Source organism: Emys orbicularis, chromosome 14 (genome assembly GCF_028017835.1).
Source record: "Emys orbicularis isolate rEmyOrb1 chromosome 14, rEmyOrb1.hap1, whole genome shotgun sequence".
In the NCBI taxonomy this organism is placed as follows: Eukaryota; Metazoa; Chordata; order Testudines; family Emydidae; genus Emys; species Emys orbicularis.
In genome coordinates this window covers 8,871,311-8,892,459 of record NC_088696.1, presented here as the reverse complement: position 1 = coordinate 8,892,459, position 21,149 = coordinate 8,871,311, and the positions used below count along the sequence as shown (strand labels likewise).

General features: G+C 42.4%; 1 protein-coding gene across 1 annotated transcript; it reads right to left on the bottom strand.

Annotated features, from left to right (window-relative positions):
* Nucleotides 1-203: 203 nt before the first annotated feature.
* On the bottom strand, nucleotides 204-18,780 carry KCNG4 (potassium voltage-gated channel modifier subfamily G member 4). The gene is made up of 2 exons (XM_065416786.1): nucleotides 18,031-18,780; nucleotides 204-989 (listed from the first exon to the last, which is right to left on the bottom strand). The coding sequence occupies exons 1-2, from the start codon at nucleotides 18,778-18,780 to the stop codon at nucleotides 204-206; spliced, it is 1,536 nt and encodes a 511-aa protein (XP_065272858.1).
* Between the last annotated feature and the right edge of the window lie 2,369 nt (nucleotides 18,781-21,149).

Here is a 21,149-nt window from a genome sequence, read left to right as displayed (position 1 = left end):
AAATATCTGTTGTTGAATAACCCCTGATCTTTGACTTCCTTAGTCAAAGTGATGAAAGACTAAGTCCGTAGTGCTGTATTGTAAGACTCCATTTAGCTTGGTCAATTTATTACACCCATTTCAGCAATTGCATTGCACATGGTAAGTCACCCACGTTGTTGCTTTGCTTTATTCAAGTACTCAGACATATTTTGCAGCAAGCCTTAGTTTCCTGTGTAAATGTACTTAATCGGTGACATTGGCGCCTCTGAAATCAAGCTGTCTGTCTCATTGAAGGTATCCATTTCACCGGAGTGATTGGTGTTTTTTATCCTGTTTAGCCGGGACTGTAATCTTTCATGTTGTTTTCTCAACTCTGAATAGGAATGAGAGAAAGTGTGGAATATCGAGGTTGCTGGGAAAGCCATAATTAGAATCCCACTGAGGATGCTACTCAGTGCCACCATCTGGCCCGAGACACTTCTTGGTACCATATCTCCATATCCCACAGTGGTCATTGAGATGATAGCCCACCAGTATGAGGCAGGAATGCTTGTAAATTCAAGGACCTTCCCAGATTCATTCTCAGCCAGGTAGACCAGGGGAGAAAACAGGGTGACAGCTACACACAAGAAGAGCAAAAGCAGGCCAAATTCTCGGGTGCACCTTCGAACCGTGAGCCCTAAAGTCTGCAGGCCTAATGAGTGCCTGGCAAGGCGCATTACATACAAGATCCTCAAGGCACGTAAAACTCGTAGCACCAGTCCGATCTTCTCCAAATATGAGTTGCTGCTCGGCCTCTCGGCTTCCTCACTTGGCTCGTCATCTACCACTATGAGGGAAACATAATAGGGTGAAATAGCCAAGAAATCAATGATATTTAGGGGGCCTCTGAAGAAGTGACACTTGCTCTTCGCCTGAATAAATCGGAGGCAGAGCTCCAGCGAGAACCAAGCCACGCAGATGGTCTCGATGACAAAGATGTAATAGCACTTCTGAGAACATTCACCCTGGCGCAAAACAAACAGAAGGTCAAATAAATGAGCAATCTCTGAACTGATATCAGAAATCATTAAAGGAGCAGAAATGTGCATCTTCGTGGGTGTACTGGTATTGCGGGAAAACAAACCCAGCAAATAGCTACTTCTATAGCAGCCATGTTACATCCTGTTAAAAAGCTATTTGAGTGAACTGTTGTTATTTTAATTTTATTACTCTTATGAGTCTGAATGGATGAAATTCACAAGCACAAGGCATGTGGACTATTTAAGTCCCATTTAAGCCCTGAAAATAGAAATTAATTGAGACTTAAATGGTGCATAAGTCTGCACAGAAGTAAATTTAACCCTAAGTGAGGGATTATTTTATGGATGTTCTGATTCTCTTTCTGCTCTGTGTGTAAAGTACTATTCAAAGTGTGGTGACTGCACAGATACTAGGTAGTTTGATGTAATGAAGGGAAATAGCTCAGAGATGGAGAAGACCTACTAGGTCATTTTTTAGACCTTGCCCCTAGTTGTGCCCTAATATAAACCACATCTTTTCTTTCAGGCTATGCAAGTATGCTATAAACATTAAAATCAAAAGGAAGATTAAATAAAAAAACACTCATCCAGCAGGTGCAACATACCAATGGAGATTTCTGTTCTAGGGTTGAGGTCACATGATACCAGTGCTACCTTCTGAGCCGCTACATCAAGACAGTTATACAAACGTCAGCTGCCCTGGGCCGTGATGGATTCACTATTTCTCTTGTCCCAGGCTGAGCCTAAAAATGTTACCTTCCATGACTTGTTCAACCTGAAGGCAAGAGTCAAACACAACTTGCCTCCCCAGTCCCCTCAGTCACTTAGGAATTGGATAAACTTTAGAAAACATCACGTACATGAGAAACTACATTTGGGCACTTCACCTAAGTGATAAGAGAGCCAAACACTGGGTCTGCTGACAATGTCCAGATGATCAGAAAACCATCCAGTGCTCACATTGGATATAGTGCATCAGTGCCTCAAAGATATTTAGAAAGAATTCACTGGGCCATAGCAAATTGACACTAAACTGGATAATAATCAGCGTTACTCGGACCCTCAAAGATATTTCCATGGGAGTTAGGTGCCTAAATATCTTTGAGGATCTGGGTCCATATTACTCTCTCTCTCTCTCTTGAATGCTCCATAGTACCCCTCATTTGCTCTTGCCTTAAAATATGGCCCACCTGGCCCATAGATTAACACATTAAAATCCTACACCTTGTGATAGTAAATTAATATGAAAGCTGCTCTTGATGTTTGACTAAAACTGAAATGTTCATTTAAATATTGTGACTAAACCTCTGGAAAACCGCTATTGTGACAAAGACTCAAAAGACATAGGCAATTGCATAATATTTCCACACCAGGATGCTGTAACTGTTAAGGAACACATGCTTTGATGCATTATAGGCCTGATCCAAAGCCCACTGAAGTCAGCAATCGTTTTTGAAGCAGGGCCCATACATTTTTCCTTGCTGAATAGATATTCAAAATGAAGGCATCTCAAATGCATTAGCTGTGCAGTCCTTGGGGGCATAAGAATTCTATTCTTTCCCCATAAATCCAGGATGGTTTCCTATATGAGAACAGGAATAATGGGTTAGTAAAATACTGTTGTCGCCATCAGTTGAAATTTCATGCTGGGATTACACTAATTAGATTGCCAGGGAGGCTGTAATTACAGACCCAGGGGAGCAGCGAGGAAATGCTGGGGAGCAATAATTTCAGCTAATGTTGTTAAGAGGCTTGAAAATGAGACTGAAATATCTGCTGCTCGGGGCTAGATTGTGGCTGCCCTTTTGTGGGTGCAGAAAGGCCTGGAGAAAGTCCAAAGAGTGGGGGGGCGAAAGACCTCTCTGGCTTTAAGATTAAGCTTGATAAGTTTATGGAGGGGATGGTTTGATGGGATAATGTGATTCTAGTCAATACGTCAATAACGTGCCATCGCTGGTAATTGGTAACAATGGTCAATGAGGGTCTGGCTGGAGAATCTTGCCCGCATGCTCGGGGTTCTGCTGATCGCCATATTTGGGATCGGGAAGGAATTTTCCTCCAGGGTAGATTGGCAGAGGCCCTGGAGGTTTTTCGCCTTCCTCCGCAGCATGGGGCAGGGGTCGCTTGCTGGAGGATTCTCTGCAACTTGAAGTCTTCAAATCATGATTTGGGGACTTCAACAGCTGAGTCAAGGGAGAGAATTATTCCAGGAGTGGGAGGGTCAGCTTTTGTGGCCTGCATCATGCGGGAGGTCAGACTAGATGATCATAATGGTCCCTTCTGACCTTAAAGTCTATGAGTCTATGAATCTTATTTTCCTTTGCACCTGCTGCACAAGGGCCAGCCACAATTGCATGCTCTGTGCTCAAACATAGCTCCCTGGTAACACTCCTAAAAGATCAGGGAGAGGTAGGAGGACCATCTGCAGAGGGGATCATGAGCTGTACCTGTCTAATGCGAGCACGGTGGCCATGCTTCTTCTGTGGGCCAGTGAGAAAGAGGAGGCACTGAGCTCAATCCCAGAGCACTCTCAGGGGAGGTGTAGCATGTGAGCCTGTGTTTTAGGGACACAGTCTGGCCAGAGTGGGACAGTGATTCCAAGCTTAGGAGCTCACCATGTGATATGAGTTTGGAGGAAACTTAGTGAGAATAAGATCACAGAACTTTCCTCCCCTGAGCTGCCTGCTCTGAGATTGCCCTTGAAGGAGGTGTCCTGATGCTTGGCTCTAGAATAAGCTGTTTGGGCTTTATCTCTAGCTTCAAGATTTAGGCTTGAAAGCAAGCACCTCAGAAGATAATGAGGAATCTGCACCCTTTGTTTTATTCATAGAGGATCAGATTTTAGCCTCATTGAAGTCAGTGCCATGGACTTCAATGGGCTGCGCATTATGTTTGGAGAGTTTGCTGACTTAGCTTGAAGTAATTGCTTATAATCAGCAGTCACAGTATGCAGAGTTCTCTTTTTCCAAGATGGAAATTATTCTTTCAGCACAGCCTGTACTTTGTCTGCCTGTGGTCACTCCAATGACTTGTGAATTATTCATTATTTTCAGGCGTGATTTAAAATTTTTGCTAACTGGGCTGAATTACAAGTACATCAGCTACTTAATTTAGCTTTGTACATTTGGACTTATGTGCCAAAGGGAGGAATATTACCTAAGATACAATAAAGCCTTCAAGCAGGGTGCTTGGTTTAGATCCCACATCTCAGGCCCCTCAGCCTTCATGAGTCTCCTCGACCAGGAAACCACAGGAAAAGGAGTCTTTTTGCCAAGAATTTTAGCCATAAAACAAAATGGTCTAAGCTGCCTCCAGAATTGAGACGTGAAATTTTCAGGTACAATTGCTTCAGAACTGATTAGTTTATTTCACCCACACCTCTCCCCACCACCACTCCAGCCCACCAGAGGTAGATAACTTACATCTGCTTCCTTCTTTGGAAATCTGAATGATAATCTTCCCAAATGCACTATTACCAATTTCAATGGGAAATAACCTTCTACTTGGACATACTAGGAAATCTTACTCTGCTTTTTTTTATTTCTGCCACTACTTATCTGAGACTTATCTGACATAAAACTTTCTCTTGAGCAGAACAAAAAAAATAGACAAATAATATATAAAATAATAATAATTCCACAGTCCCCATCACTGTGATGGAAGCACTCCTTTCCCTGCTTCAAACAGTCTATTGAAATAAAAGATTTATTGTTTACTTATTCAGCCAATTTATATAGTATATCTGCAAAAAACAACAACCTCTAAGCAAATGCTCAAAAATATTAAAATACATACACATTATAAGCTTCCTGAAAATAAAATCTGTCTAACTGGCTATCTAGAAACACAGGATGAAACCCTGGACCTACTGAAGTCAATAAGAACACTCCCATTGACTTCAATGGGAAAATAATTTCACCCAGGGACTCCATATGTGTGTTTTATATATTAGGTTTTTTTTATATATATTAGCCAATATATATATTATGTTTTGTATATAATATTCCTCCCTACCATCAATCTTTCTAGTGTTCAGTAGATGACAATCCTATTCCTGAGCTTCTCATTAGAACAAGACTAACATCCAAACTCTAAAGTAGCAAATGTCAGAGGAAAAAAGTAGGAATTAAGTATCAAAGCCAATTTCCCAAAGCATCTCATATTCTGCTTATGAGTGTTACCCAGACTGCATGGAAAATGGCACATCCCAATGGTCCTGCACTATGAAATGATAAAATGTGCTCAGATATGAGTCTCCTGTAGTGTAGATTAAGTAAAATGCCAGTTGTCTGGTATCATGGGACAAGGGAAATGATAAATTCCTAGTTTCCCCAGTGCTTTGTAGGGCACTGTTGAAAGAAAGTTAAAAAATATACTTCCAATATGTACAGTTAATGAACATTCCCATAAATAAGGAGAGACAGAGTTCTAATAGAAAATACTAAAATAATAAACAGGAATTTTGGAAGTGTTATAAACTCTCCTGCTTCAGAGCACAAACCAAACTCTAACTAATGGGGACTAAGAAGAATTTTTTTCTATGGGCAGGTTATTCCATAACTGCCCACTGCAGGCCTTCTTACACATTCCTCTGAAGCATCAGGTACTGGCCTGGTTGGCGATGGGCTACTGGACTAAATCAGCCACTGGTCTGACCAGATGACAAGAATTTGTGCAGCAGTGTGTGTGTGTGTAATGTATGGAGAAGCAGCTTCCTAATTCCACATGAAATAGTCATTCCTTGCAGAGTTTCTTTATGTTAAAGAATAGAGGATTTCACTTGTTATATTATTTATCATGGCCACCAATTTCTTTGTTTTGTGACAAGGTAGAAAGATGTTTCACAAGCCCAGTACCTAAAAGGTTAACCCAGACCCTTGCCTGTCACATGGGTGTTCGGGGTGGGGCCAGGAAGGTGAGGAGAAAGTGGTGATGGCAAAAGAGTTGAGAAACTGGAAAGGTCTTTAGCAATTGGGGCCCCCTGTTCTGAGTAGTTGAGTGGCCTGAGAAAAGAGACTGAAACTCTGCTGCTGGTGAGAGCAGTATTTTTCTTTCCTGGCTGGTGGTTTTATCCATCGGCCTACATTTTTATTCAGAACTTTTCTTAAGAACACAAGAACGGCCATACTGGGTCAACCCAATGGTCCATCTAGCCCAGTATTCCGTCGTCCGACAGTCACCAGTGCCAGATTCTTGAGAGGGAATGAACAAAACAGGTGATCCATCCCCTGTTGTCGGAGTCCCAGATTCTGGCAGATGGAGGTTTAGAGACACTCTGAGTATGGTTGCATCCCTGGTCATCTTGGCTAATAATCATTGATGGACCTATCTTCTATGAACTTATCTCATTCTTTTTTTGAACCCAGTTATACTTTTGTCCTTCACAACATCCCCTGGCAACGAGTTCTACAGGTTGACTGTGTGTTGTGTGAAGAAGTGCTTCCTTTTGTTTGTTTTAAACTTGCTGCCTATTAATTTCATTGGGTGACCCTTGGTTCTTTTGTTATGTGAAGGAGTAATACTTCCTTATTCACTTTCTCCATTCATGGTTTTATAGACTTCTATTGTATCCCCCTTAGTTGTCTCTTTTCTAAGCTAACCATTTCCAGTCTTTTTAATCTCTGCTTGTATGGAAGCATTTCTATACCCCTAATCATTTTGTTGCCCTTATCTGCACCTTTTCTAATATATCTTTTTTGAGATGGGGCAGCCAGAACCGCATGCAGTATTCATGGTGTGGGTGTACCATGAATTTATACAGTGGCATTATGATATTTTCTGTTTTATTATCTATTCTTTTCCTCATGGTTCCTAACATTTTGTTAACTTTTTTAACTGCTACTGCACATTGAGCAGATATTTTCAGAGAACAATCCATGATGACTATAAAATCTCTTTCTTGAGTAATAACAACTAATTTAGACCCCATAATTATGTATGTATAGTTGGGATTATTTTCCCAGTGTGCACAACTTTGCACTTAGGAACATCAAATTCCATCTGCCATTTTGTTATCCAGTTTAGTGAGATTTCTTTGTAGCGCTTCGCAGTCAGCTTTGGACTTAACTCCGCTGAGTAATTTTGTTTCATCTGCAAATTTTGCCACCTCACTGTTCATCCCCTTTTCCAGATCATTTATGAATATGTTGTACAGCACAGGTCCCAGTACAGAGCCTGGAGAGACCCCGCTATTCACCGCTCGCCAGTTACAGATCCATGAGAGGAACTTCCCTCTTTCCCATGGCAGCTTAGTTTTCTTAAAAGCCTTTGGTGAGGGACCTGGTCAAAGCCTTTCTGAACGTTCAAGTACATTACATAAGTGGCTGAATTTTTCCCATGTCTATAAAGCTTGATTGGATACTTCTTCAATTTTATTATGACCTTCCACCATAGGGAAAGAGCAGCATTATGTTATACAAGAGAAGGACTGGCAAGGTGTATGACAATCTATTACTATATTACTTTTCTCCCTTAGTCTTGGATACTTTAAGTTGGAGGAGAAGCGCTAAGAACTCCTGCTGGTCTCTAAAACTCCTATGATGATCTCTTTGTCTATGTTTCTTTGATTCTTTACTGAGGCTTAAATTAGTTAGAAGGGTTGCTGACAGTATTTTTATATTCACTTGCACAAGTTCTCTTCTCTTACTATTCCGTGCTGGTCTGGCCTTCGGACACACGACCTCTTTAGTGTGACATACACTGATCTAATTTTGAACACCGCTCTTCTTTTTAGTAACGAGCTTGGAGCAGTTTGTGTTGCATCAGTGGTGTGATATTCTGCCTTTTAATGATGTTCACGCCATATGAAAACTTAATCGGTGCAGTCAGATTTTTCTGTGAGGGAATAGTGTTTAGAGTTTAATTGCTATAGGAAAACTTTGCTACTCTGGTGAGTGGTTTTACTGCAACTGTAGTTACAATTCACCTTGTCTGTTCAAAGGGACATAGAGTGCACCACCAAGTCAGCAAACCTAAGAAGATTATACCAGGCCAAGATAGAAAATGAATATTGATAATGGACTTCAGCTGAGTGAAGGGCCTCAAACCAGAGGCAGATTTACAGAAGAGATCCTGGTAATCACTAATCGTTTTTATGCTTAATGAAGTGGAGTGAAATGAGCCACTTGCAAGACAAAATAAATAAGACTAATTTCTGATTTTCTGAAGTACAAGGAGAGCAAATCTCTATTATTTTCCTCCCTCCCTCCTTCTTTTGTTATCCCATCAGCCTAGATCATGTTGAGGACAGTGTTTTTAGGTGGTTTAAGCAATGAACACCTGACCAGGCGTATATTTTCAGATATCACATGGGCCAGGATATACTATTACTTGTAGAGTATTATGGTAGCATATGCTGGTGTGTGGGTTGTTTCAATAGCCCATCCACCCATTACAGAATTTTCCAAGGAGGGTGGCCAACTTTCTCATTTGTGAAAACCGGACACCGAGCGCCAGAACCTCCCCTGCCCCCTGCTCCACCTCTTCCCCTGAGGCCCTGCCCTCAGTCCTCTTGCCTCTCCCCTCCCCCACAGTCGCTCGTTGCTCTCTCCACCACCCTCCCCCTGCCAGCTGGGCAGGGTTCTAGGTGAGTGGGGCAGGAAGGGACAGGGAGAGGTGCGTTCCAGGGGTGGAGGAGGGGTGAGTGGAGCAGGGCGGGGGAGGGAAAGCCGCGCTCGGGGCAGGACGGGGGAGTCACCAGTATCTCTCTCCACTGGAGCCGTTGCTAAGTGCTCCTCCAGGCTCCAGCAGCAACTGCTGCTCTTCCCGTCCCCTGGTGGCAGAGGCCAGTTACTGCAGGTAACCGCATTTTTATTGTGCTGACCTGACACTGCCAGGTTCCCTTTTCAACCGGACATTCCGGTGGAAAGACCATGTGCTCTTAACATGAGCTGCTAGAATATGGTCCTCGGCGACCCTTTTTCCAAGCCATATATTGGAGATTCAAATCCTGCATTACAGAATGTATACAAATAGCTTAATCAAGGCTTTGAAACTGTGACCTGTATTGTACCTACAAAGAAGATTTACAATATTATCATTTTAGAATCCAAGGAGCCTCAAGTGCTTTACAAAGAATGAATTAATCGGAACACCCAGTGAGGTAGATATTGTTATTCCAGTTTTACAGACAGGGATACGGTCAGTGGTAAAGCCAGGACTTGGGAGGGATAGCTCAGTGGTTTGAGCTTTAGTCTGCTAAACCCAGGGTTGTGAGTTCAATCCTTGAGGGGGCCACTTAGGGATCTGGGACAAAATCAGTACTTGGTCCTGCTAGTGAAGGCAGGGGGCTGGACTTGATGACCTTTCAGGGTCCCTTCCAGTTCTAGGAGATAGGACATCTCCATAACTCTCACCACCCCCACAGATGATGTAGGTATCAGACCAGTCCCTCCTCGGTTAATACGGTTATTAGTATTCCACAGAGTTATAGGGCCTCGCATTTTGTGAAATGCTGTAGGGACAAGATTCATTAGTATCCTGCAGGATACCATAATCCAACCACATGTGCTTTGAAATAGCACAAAACCAGTGGTGGGTGAACCCAGAAGAGTTTGTGTTTGACTGTTTATAGTAGCCCAAATTCAAACTTGTACTGAAGCATATGGGGGTCTGCCTGGATGAGTGTATTAGAAAATGGTTGGCTTTGCTTTGCAGCATGTGCTCTTAACATGGGTTGCTAGAATATGGTCCCCGGCAATTGATCAACACAGCACTGCAGTGTGGTGAAGCAAGGTCACGACTCAAACATCTGCTAAACTTATCTTGGCACATGCAGATTTTGTTTGGCAGATTCAAATGTGGCCTATTACTGCCCATTTCCTCCCTTCAGCCTTACACGCAATTACATGGATTGAGGTCAGTGTCCACTAAGACACCGACAGATGGGAGCAGACGGCATTGTTGCTATAGGCTATTAGAGTTATAGTAGAATGGAACCAGCCTTCCGCCTCCTTGCACAGATAGATCATTATCCTAGCAGGGTTGCTCTTGTTTTCATTTGCACAGCACTGTGGTCCACTCAGATGGAAATTATTCAGGCCTGTATTTAGAGAATTTAGAAATATAACTCTCGTAAGCAACAATAGGAACTTGCCACCTCATTTCCCCAGGAAACTTGCTTCTTGGGCCAGATTCAGCATCACCATCCAACCCCTGTGCCCTCTCAGACAGCACAAAGGGCTGGATTCTGGCCATAACTTGACAGCAGAGTATTCCCCAGGTGGAGTGGAACTTCTCCAATAGGGTAAAGCTGGAAAAATCAGCTCCTGCACCAGGTGTTCCAGCAACCTGCGTGTAGGGGACATGTCAGAGGAAGGAGGTGTGTTGTGTGTGGGAAGAGATGGACCAGGACTGTGGCCTGCTCTGCCAATCCTTCAGTGGGAACATACATTAATGGCATATATTATATCAGCCCCTAAATTGCTCTAGTTCATGCCAGGATTGGGCCATTGCAGAATCAGAGAGCCATAACCAGACCATCCCCCCCCCCGCCCCCTCCCCCCAGCCGCCCCCTTCTCCATGCACTAAGCAGAGCTCAGATACAGGGGAGAACTGAGACCTTTTGACTGGAAAATCAGAATTTGGAAATTCAGCATGTGTACCATTCTGATTCTGTTCCCGATCTGGAGCAGCAGGAATCTGACTGCACTGCCGCAGGTACTGCTGAGTCACCATGCCTGCATTGCTGCTGTTATTTGAATAATTTAACTACGCTCCGTTAAATCAAACGAGACACTGGGAGAACTTGAAAACTCCCTGTTATGGATCACTCAGGCACTTGAATTTATGGTTACAGAGCTGATGCGGTGAAATGAAAAGGTTGACTGCCTGTGGAAAGAAAGATTATAATCTGATTTGCAGGACCACTAGCTGTTAAAAACATTGTGTACTCTAATCACACAGCGATCTCCCACCCAACTCAGCTTGAAAAAAAAAAATGGACATCTGAAAACTACTGTTAAAACTAGTACAGGTTTCAGGTCCTTTAGCAGGGCTCCAATGCACTAAGGTAATATAGATAATAAATAATAATAGTGTTAATATTGGGTTTGTAGTAACATGGGCATTAGCAAATGAATTGAGATATTATGTTTACATCTGTACACAATATGCTGTGCCTTTTATTGGGAACAAAACATTAAAATTGAAAAGTAATACTTTATTATTTTATATTAATTAATTTATAATCTTTATTATATTATTGTGTTTCTATATTATTGTATTCATGATCTTCATTATGTTACATTAACTAATTTATAATCTTGAGTCCTGAGTGTTACTTTCAGGCATAGTGCTCACTAATGTAGGACTCACTCAGTAACAGAAGAAGGATGGTTCAGTGGTTAGGACACAAGCATAGGTCTTGAGAGACTCAGATCCAATCCCCTGCTTTGCTACAGACTTCCTGCATAACTTTGGGCAAGTCACTTATGCCTAGAAACACTGAGTCCCCCCAGCTGTTCAATGGACCTATGATAGCACTGCCCATAGCTTGCAGAGTAGAAGGATAAATATGTAAAAAGTTTGCAGTGCTCAGACACTATGGTGATTGGGGGGGCATATAAGTACCTAAGAAAGATCATGACTTGAAGGAGTGATGCTGATTTACACCAGCTGAAGGTTGGCCCTTCTGTTTCTGGGCCCAGAACATGAAGGAGGGGCGGTAGCTATGCAGGAATTATTGTATTTCAAGGAGCAAGCTTAGTGGAACTCACTTTTTAAACGTGAGAAGCAGCATGGTCAAGTGGATCGAGGCCTGGAGGGGACTCAGGTGATTTGTGTTTGACCTTGGACAAGTCACTTTCTCCCCACCATTTCTCCTCCTACCTCTTGTCTACTTAGATTGTCAGTTCTTCAGGGCAGTGGTTGTCTCTTATTATATGTTTGTGCAGCGCACAGAACAATGGGACCACTAAACATGGTCGAGACTTCCAGATAATACTGTAATTTAAAATAATACTGCTAAAAGAGGACATTAACATTCCATGCACAATTTCATAATCCATCCATAGTCTAAGCAATATCTTTAGCGTGCCTGAGATAGAACTGTAAAATCTCTTTAGTGATGAACGGCCAGATTCTGATCTCAGGTACACCAGGCTAAATCTGGAGTTAACGTCATTGAAATCAATGGACTGAGAACTTACCAAAACAATATATCATACTGGAGAAGGAATTTCACAGGTGTAAGATTAAGGGGGCTTGTTACACAGAGGCATTATCGTCATAAAATTAGAGTTTCTGCTGGCTACTATTGACCGACTCTGTTTTTGGAAAGGTCTAGCACCCAAGAGGAGATGCCTGTCACCCAAAGGAGGTAGCCATTACACAGTTATTCCTGTTGAAATCACTCAGACAACTTGTGTGAGTAAAGTGAACTGGATTTGGTCCTACTGTAGGTAGCTGCAAACTTCAAAAACACAAAAAGGGTCCCCTAGAAAGCATGTCTATCCAAATCGAATGCATGTGATAGCATACAGAATTTGAACTGATTGGGTGCTAATAGCAGCTGTGTGATCCCCCCAGAGTCGAGTGAGAAGCCAAGGGACTATTGTAAAGCTGTTGGGAAATAGCAAAGACTGGACTAGTGTAAGGCAAACTAATAATTGTTCCTCCTGAATATTGGACCTGTATTACTGGCCTCAGTAGCCTGGACTATTTCAGTGTAAGAAGGTGCAGTGCTTTTATAGGCAGGAGACTGAGTAGTGGAGTTATTAACCCTGGCAGTACAAATAGGTCGTCTTTGATTTTCTTGTTTCCCTTCCCAATAAGGTCAATACATTGTCTTTTCACCTGTGTGGTAAAAATCCTTTAACTGCTCAAGATGTTTTTTTCTCTGTAGTTTCCTCTAGAGTCCAGGGCAACTAGGACATTTTCAGTATGATTCATACAGCATTCAAAGCCAGGGCCCCAAAATACATGGTAGGTTTCGAAATCATTAGATTTTACCAAATAATGGTTTGGAGGCTCTTTTTATTTGCCCTCTGGCTTGGGGGCCTTTATGCTGCACAACTTGGGAAAAGGCAGACTACCTTGGAGTAAGCTTGGACTCCACATCAAGGGCCATAGGACTAGGATGGAGCCCATGCCTGGGGGCTGTATTGCCTGCTTTTGTTAACTTTCGTTTTCTTTTCTGAGGAAAAGGCTTTGCTGCATCTTTTCTGCTTAGTCATCCCACAAGATGACACCAATTTTAAGAGTTCAGTAAAAAATCTCCCCCAACTCTTCAAAAGAAACTTCCACTGGTGTCCAGTTCAAAGCAGATCCTTTCCCTAATCAAGCACTTCTATGGTGGTTGGATTCCATTCTGGTCACCTCCTTTATCTTTGGATTATCTACACTCTTTATCTCCGCAGCCTGCTGAAAGCTGTGCAATAACCATTTTGGTGACTTTTCTGGCTCTCAGGTCTTTGGGTCTGAATTGTAACCCTGGAGCGGAACCCGTTACCTGTCTGTAATGGATTGAGCTAACCCCCTTTATCTGAACACCCACTGCTCACTTGAGAAATTTTGAATCTGGATTTTATGGCTCGTGTCTGCCTGCTCTACATCTTCTACTTATCTGCAGCGCGATTCTCTCTCTTCCCAACTCTCGTAAGGAAGTGCCACATCTACACCTGTGCACCTCTGTTGTTGGGATTATTTCATTTTGTACACTCATAGATGACATTATGGGACAATTTTCCAGAAGTCTTTATGATCATGGGAGGAGGGATAGCTCAGTGGTTTGAGCACTGGCCTGCTAAACCCAGGGTTGTGAGTTCAATCTTTGAGGGGGCCACTTAGGGATCTGGGGCAAAATCAGTACTTGGTCCTGCCTAGTGAAGGCAGGGGGGTGGACTTGATGACCTTTCAGGGTCCCTTCCAGTTCGAGGAGATAAGATATCTCCATTAATTTAAAAATTATTGATCAAAGCGTATATAAACATACACATATTTGCATGCCTGTGAGAGCCTTTTCCATAACTGCATGTGCACTTGTATTAACTGTTTGCACAAACGATCCAATTTGTCATTGGCCCATTTTATACTCTTTCGTCTGATTATAAATTAAGACCAATTGTGACAGCTGCCATCTTGCCCAATAAACCATGGATTAAGCCAGGAACCTTGAGTCTAGACTCTAGAGCAATAAGCTTGTGTCTCTACTTCTTGAGCTAAAGGTCCAGTTCTCTGTAGCTGGGGGCTGTACCAGACTCATATCCTTTGTGGTCTGGGTACACTGGGGGACTCATAACACTAACCAGTGGGTTACATAAAGTATATAAAAATTATATGTCCTTCTCTCGGTGTCTTTCATATTTCCAAGGTGCCTATAACTGGGTGTCTAAGTATTGCTTGAAATACCCATGGGAATTTACATGGCATTCCTTGTTCTTGTGGGCAAGCCCTAACACAGAATGAATCGGGGTCTTCATTTTGGCCATGCCTCAGAAGCGGGTTACAGGAAACACAGACTCATAATTTTCTCTTCCTCATTTCCCTTTAAGTGGGATTTGTGCCTTTACGACAGTCCTCCCCCCCTGTTGCTACCATTTCTGGAGAAATGGCCACCTTCCTTCCTTCCCTCTCTCCTGTTACTATGGCAACTGGGCTTCCCTGATGCAGATGCTTGTTACTCGGCTGAGTGCCACATCTCTCAGCAGAGCCCGAGTTTTCGCTTTCCCTTGGGTGGCAAGTTGTTCTGTTTGCTCTTCTTCTGCTTGTCCAGGCAGCCCTTTCCTGGGATACTTAGCTAGAGCGAGAAGGGAATGTTACCACAGAGCATGCAGTGTCGAGACAGCCAAACCCTCCGACTGAAGTCGAGCTCACCTTGTATTATTCTCCCTTGTCTTTTTGCTTTCTTCCTTCCTCAGGCACTGGAGAGCAGCCAATTCTGACACTATGGAGTGTGGCTTGGATGCTGAAAGGAGCCCGGAGAGGTACATGTGGCAACAGAGGTAAAATCTTTCTTACTGATATCTTGGAAGCAATACACCCTCCTTCCTGGGTTAGTGATGTGGGAGAATTGACCCTTACAACATCTTTCAGCAAAGCTCCAGTCAGAGGTGGATCCAAGCCCAAACCCCAGAACTGAACAGCCCTCAACTTTGGACTGTTCTGAATTCAGATCTGGATCTGAATGTTGCTACTGGTTAACACCGGAAACCTGATTCAAAGAGCTGCACTCATGTAGTCAGTGGATAGAAGCAAATCACATGACCTTTGTGTCTAGTCCAAGCAGCAAGAATTTCACGTTCTGAATGCTCATCTAAAGCTGCTGGTGAACATGTCCCAGGCTAGGCATCCTTTACCGAAGTCACACAGGGAATATTTTTGAATAACAAATACATTCAAGAAAATTGTCGTTTGTGGGTGGATGAGTCACAGCGACAACCAAGAAGCTACATTTTTTTAATACATTACTTGCTATGGGTTACTTGCGAAGCTCTAGCTAAGACACTGTCTCCCAGAAAGGAGACCTTCAGTGTTGCAGCACTTTAGGCATAATAGGGTCAGTTCACAGCCTCCACAGAAATGACAGAGGGAAAATACTTATTAGGTCATGTAGTCTATCCCTCCACAAGCCAGGCCAATTCACCACTATATATTCTCAGGTGCTTTGCCAATCTTGGTTTAAATTGAATCAAACAATGGGATTTTTATAACTTTGTCCATGGTCCCTAGAATGCCATTTCACAGTCTAATAGATTCTGATATTGAGACAGAGGGCTTGTCTACACGTGAAATGCTGTAGTGCTTGAATGTAGGCACTATTTACACTGACAGGAGACGTTCTCCCATCAGAGTAGGTAATCCACCTCTCCAAGAGGCTGTAGCGAGGTTGATGAGAAGAATTCTTCCATTGACCTAGAGCTGTCTACATTGAGGATTATGTTGGTATCGCTAAATCTTTCAGGGTATGGATTTTTCAAACCCCTACGAGACATAGTTCTACCAATGTAAGTTCCCAGTGTAGAGCAGCCCTAACTTTATCCTTTGCTCAACTTCACCCCATTACTCCCACTTCCCTGCAGACTCTTTCTCAAATACTGCAGCATCGCTGAATAGATAGAATTCTATGATTCTATATTATTAATGGCTTAATCCCAACTTTTTTAAAGTGTCTACACATTAAAAACCTGACTATATTTATAAAAAAAAACTATGCTAATTAACACAGCTCTATTTTATAGAACACTCTGGCTGCAATGAGGTTACTACATCTTACTACCAGCTACATTTGTACCCCTATGCTCAAAATTCTTGCCTTCTGAAGATAGGGTTAATTTTAAAAAAAAATGCAGCAAATTAGACCTCGTTGAGATCTGATACAGTGATTATGTGTTTCTTGTTTTTCTTTAAAAATACTTAGACAAGAGTTCTCTTGTTTATGTTTTAAATTTGAGATAAAATATGCATCATGCTCTTTTTTAGGAACAAAGTTAATAGGATGCAATATTTCCCATAGAAGTCTTCATGTTCATTTGCTTATAACCATAAAAACATGCTCTGTATTTAAAGCTGCATCTTGGAAAAGGCACTGAAACATCTTAACAATTTTACTTCAAAATGCAATAGCTTTGGGAGGCTATTAGATACTCAGAGATATTACTGAAGGGATTCAAACTTTTTATAAAAATGTAAGTAGAAATTTAAGGTTATATAGAACAGGAAATGATCTCTTTAAAACCCAGTCTTCTGTGCAATCCTTAGCTTTATTGAAAGACATCAAATATCATGACATATCTTTGATGTGACTGCATTCTGTGCCCTCCTGAATTACTACTTGGACAGTAAAATGCACACAGCATATTGTGCAATAAATGTGGAAATGGTTTCATTAAGCCATGCACAATAAACTGATGAGAAACTTATCATCTATGGCATCAACGGGAAAAGGTGAATGTGGCTTTTTTTTATTTAATCTTGGTGTCAGTACTTTTAAAAGTGTCATGTTATTTTCCAAATCAGTTTGTAGAATACAGCATGGGGAAGAATCCACTGGTAGTTTGGATGTTATTATACCTAAAATCACATGACATTTTTAACTCCATCTCTTTTCTTATTAGAATGACAGATCTTTATAACATTGAAAGTTTCTCCCACATATGATATAAGTTTGATTTATTTGCCCTGAATTATTTCAGGAGATGTGTTTGGAGAGGGTTTATATGTACTTAATGGGTTAAAATTTCAGCCACCCTTTAAGAGTGTTTCTGCAATTTGTGTGTGTGTCCAAATGCAGGGTACTACAGACACAAAACTTGTGCATCCATTTTGAAGGCAAACTTTGAAACTCCACTTCTGTGGTGGTGTTTGTTTGTTTGCATATCATAATGTGTTATCATTGTACAAAATGTAACACAATATTATTCTGGAAAAATGATTTCAAGTCTCCTAAAATAATAACTACATCAGAGTTGCTCTAGTTATCACAACAGAAGACAACTTGCTATTTTTAAAAATAAAGATGCCAGGGAAAAATATTTCTTTCACTAAGTCTGTTTGAAATATAGCTGATAACCAGAGTGATCCTATGGTAGGATAAAGCATGTGGTAGATGAAACTCTGCTATGACTGAGTGTATGAGACTCACTGCTAACAGCAAATAAAATAACTTTTGTTAACAACTCTTTCCTAAGCTGTGGGTGAGGTGGGGGGGGGGGGGAAGGGGATGCTGTGTTGCAATGCTGCATGCTCGGTATTTGCTAACTGCAGGAGCAGTTGTAGAATCTTAATTCTTTGATTCCATTCAGAAAGCCTTTTCTATATCTCTGGCTGGCAAGCAATACAAAACTTTACTTAATTCTTTGTGACTGAATATGGCTTTGAAACTGATACAAAGTCAGTTTCAGGAGTTATTTCTATTTATAATAATAACAATATACACTGGCAAATTTTGATATTATTTCCTGAGGATTTTCTCCGAGGATTATTTTGTATCTTTTTGTGATGCATGTTTAACAATGACAGGTTTGCTTCTTGTAACACTATAGTAGGTCTATAGAGGGTTGTAATACTAGTTAAAAGGGGACTTACTTACCCTGTCTTCTTCGGCTCTTAAGTCCGGCATTGTGCTAACACAAAGGCTTATAGCTGTGGTGGCCACAAAGAGGATGGAGAGACAAGCAAAGACTTTTCCTGGGAGTCCTGACTGGGGATTTTCAACCATATCCCTGAGTTTATTCATAAATTGTTCAACTTGTGTTTCCTCAACCAAGACACATGTGGTCTCCTTGCTCATTTGCATCTCTTCCTCTTTGTGCATCTCTGCCAGCTCCTGCAGTTTTTGAAACAGTTTTCGGAAGCAGCATTTCTCCAAGTTGGATTCCTCAATTCCCCAGTATCTCAGCTCCTCCTGGAATGACAAGGCACACATGTCTCGGAAGAGCATCAGCTTCCCTGCTGCTAGAAAGCTGACGATCATCCCAAAAGCGTTGGGATTCCGGTCGAAGAAGAACTCATGGGTGTCTTCATCATAATCATCACACAGCTGAATAATTTCATCGTAGCTGCTGCAAAACTTTAGCTTGCTTAGCCGGGTCAGTGGGAATTCATCTAAAGTGCTCCAAGGCAGCAGGTATTTGATTCCTCCAACATTTATGATGATCTCCCTCTTCACATCAACTGTACAGAGCTGATCAGGGTGGTAAATCCTCCTGGCCCTTTGATAGTGGACCCCTTTGACAGAAGGGGTGTCAACAGAGATAGGGAACAGATGGTTCAAGGAACTACAAGAACCGTAGCTAATGTTACTATAGTCCTGGTTGCTGCCTCCCGAGACAATAGGCATTTCTGAGTGTTCTCACTGGGACATCCAAAATGGCATCAGAGCAGGGTTAACTCTTCACCCAAAAGATGGGGATAGAGGAAAGAAACATAGTAAAGGTTATTATGAGTTAAAAGGCATCACAGGCTACTTCCCTAAGACATTCACAAAGTGTGTGTGTGTATATATAAGTCATACTGCGCCTCTTTTTGAAATCTGCAGCCTGTGAATCCCCTGTCATTAATTTTCTGGTAACACACACAGACAGAAAAATGAAGCCTCATTCATAATTATTGCAGAGCGCTGGATGACTGCAAGTCATAAAGTGAACAGATCAGACTCTTCCGTTTGGAGCTCATTTTTGTCACAAGCATGTCTTTGTATTTGTTAGCACTTGCCTCTGCTATTTCTACAAACACTTAAATATGTCCCAGCTAAACGAAGCTGCTTAATACTTATTAAAGTTAGACTGGTCAATTACCCATCATCAGAGGGATGCATAGTTCTTCTTAATTGTTTTAACTTGAAACGTACACCGATTGAAATTCCTCCTTCTCCTTTTCCCTACGCTCCCTCCTTCCCAACCTCTCCTGCGTGTTTGTAAAGTGCTTTGAAGATGGGAAGTGCTATATAAATGATGAGTAGCTTTATTTAATCACCGCTGTTCATTGCAAATTACTGAGAGAACATAAGTAAAATTTGCCCAGCCAGAGAAAACTTTGGAGTATGCACAGTCCCAGAGAGCAAAATATTCTCCCAGTTTATGGGCTGATTTATAGACTCCTCAATAAAGATCAAAACCCTCTTTTTGCCCTTAATCTGTAACAATCATTAGCAACTAATCTCCCCAACCCACCACCATGACAACAATCCCAAAGCAACTTCCCCAAAGTTACTTACCACCCTGACACAGGCTGCTTCCAGGCATCCTGCTCCCCTGCACACATGCTGCAAACTGAAGACTTCCCTCTGGTACCAGTTAGCAGAGAGACTTGGGCATATTTTAAGAGTACTGATTACATGGAGAATCTCTATTGCACCCAGTAAATCTCTGTCCCTTCTCTCCCTCTCTCTCTCTCTCACTCTATCCCTGTGGAGGGAATATATCCATATATTGACCAGCAGTCCCTTTGCAAAAGGGCATCCTCATAGGCTATCAGAGACGCAGGAGACAGCTCCTTATCTCGACTCCTGGGGTGTCATGGTGAAATGAACTGAGGGAGAGCTGGTGGAGACTGTCCTCTTCCCCATCTGTCCTCTGCTTCCCTTGGGGATTGTCAGTGTGGTCCTGAAAGAGCAGGGAGGGAGAAGGAGGAAGGGCTTAGAAATAATCTCTCCAGCATCCATCCATCCATCCAGCAGGCAGCAGCAGCAACTCAGTAGCAGTCTGCAGTGAAAGAGGCATCCCCTGTAATCATGCGCAGTAATAAATAAATTCTGGCAAACAGAGTTAATAAAACAACCCCTGTCCCTATTAACATCTGCCACCTATATGAATCTTCAGAGAGTTGTTTGCTTTGGAGACACCAGCTGAGTACTTTGGGAGCAGCTTCCATTCACAGCACCGCTGGCCATCTTCTGAAATAGGGACTCACTAATGGGATTTTATGGGGAAAGGTAAGTTGCTTGCTTGCTTGCTGGGAGGATGGATCCCACCGCCCTCCTGGTTGCTGGGAGAAGACATTCCTCAGCGCAGTGGGTCTCCCTACCCACCTGCCCCCGAGACCAGGGAGTGGGGTCTGAGCCTTCCATTTCCCACAGAGCTGCCCAGAAAACTCTCTACCCTCCCTGCCTTTTGTAGGGGGCGGGGGCTTTCTCATCGCCTCATTATACAGGCAGTTGGGGCAGGAGGCTATTCCATATATTCCTTCTCTCCCTTTCTTCCACATGTGATCAAGGGGGATTGGGTATAGCTGGTGGCTGCAATGCTAGTGGGACTTTGGGCTGAATGATGGGGGTGTTAGAAAGGAGGCATGGATTAGATCAATATTCCACTCACCGTGCCACAGTAGAATCAATGAGCTGATCAGCAGATCCCCAAAGGCTCATGCTCCCAAATGGTGAGCTAACTCTGCCCAGGCAACAGCCTTAGGATGTATCGTACCTGGGTTGTCCAAAGTCACAGAACTCAGATCCAGAGCTGGATTTTAACACAGGCTGTTCAGATCCAAAGGTTTTGTTTGGTCCATTGCGTGGATACGGGCTACTTGCAAAAGTGTTCCTCAGAGTTTGGATTTCATTGGCGCTTGGGTTTTGGTTTGAGTGCCTCTCTCATTCGCACGGTCAATATACTGTGCACTTCGGCCCAGATTCTCAAAGGTATGGTGGCTCCTAACTTCCATTGAAATCAAGCCTAAATATCTTTGAGGAGCTGGGCCTTTGTCCCCTTGGCT

Bases quoted from the DNA above. Each gene is read 5' to 3' on its own strand.
- KCNG4 (XM_065416786.1), bottom strand. From the start codon at position 18,780: ATGCCTATTGTCTCGGGAGGCAGCAACCAGGACTATAGTAACATTAGC. The intron at 990-18,030 runs GTAAGTAAGTCC...GTTTTGCGCCAG, and splicing joins TAAGAGCCGAAGAAGACAGG to GGTGAATGTTCTCAGAAGTG.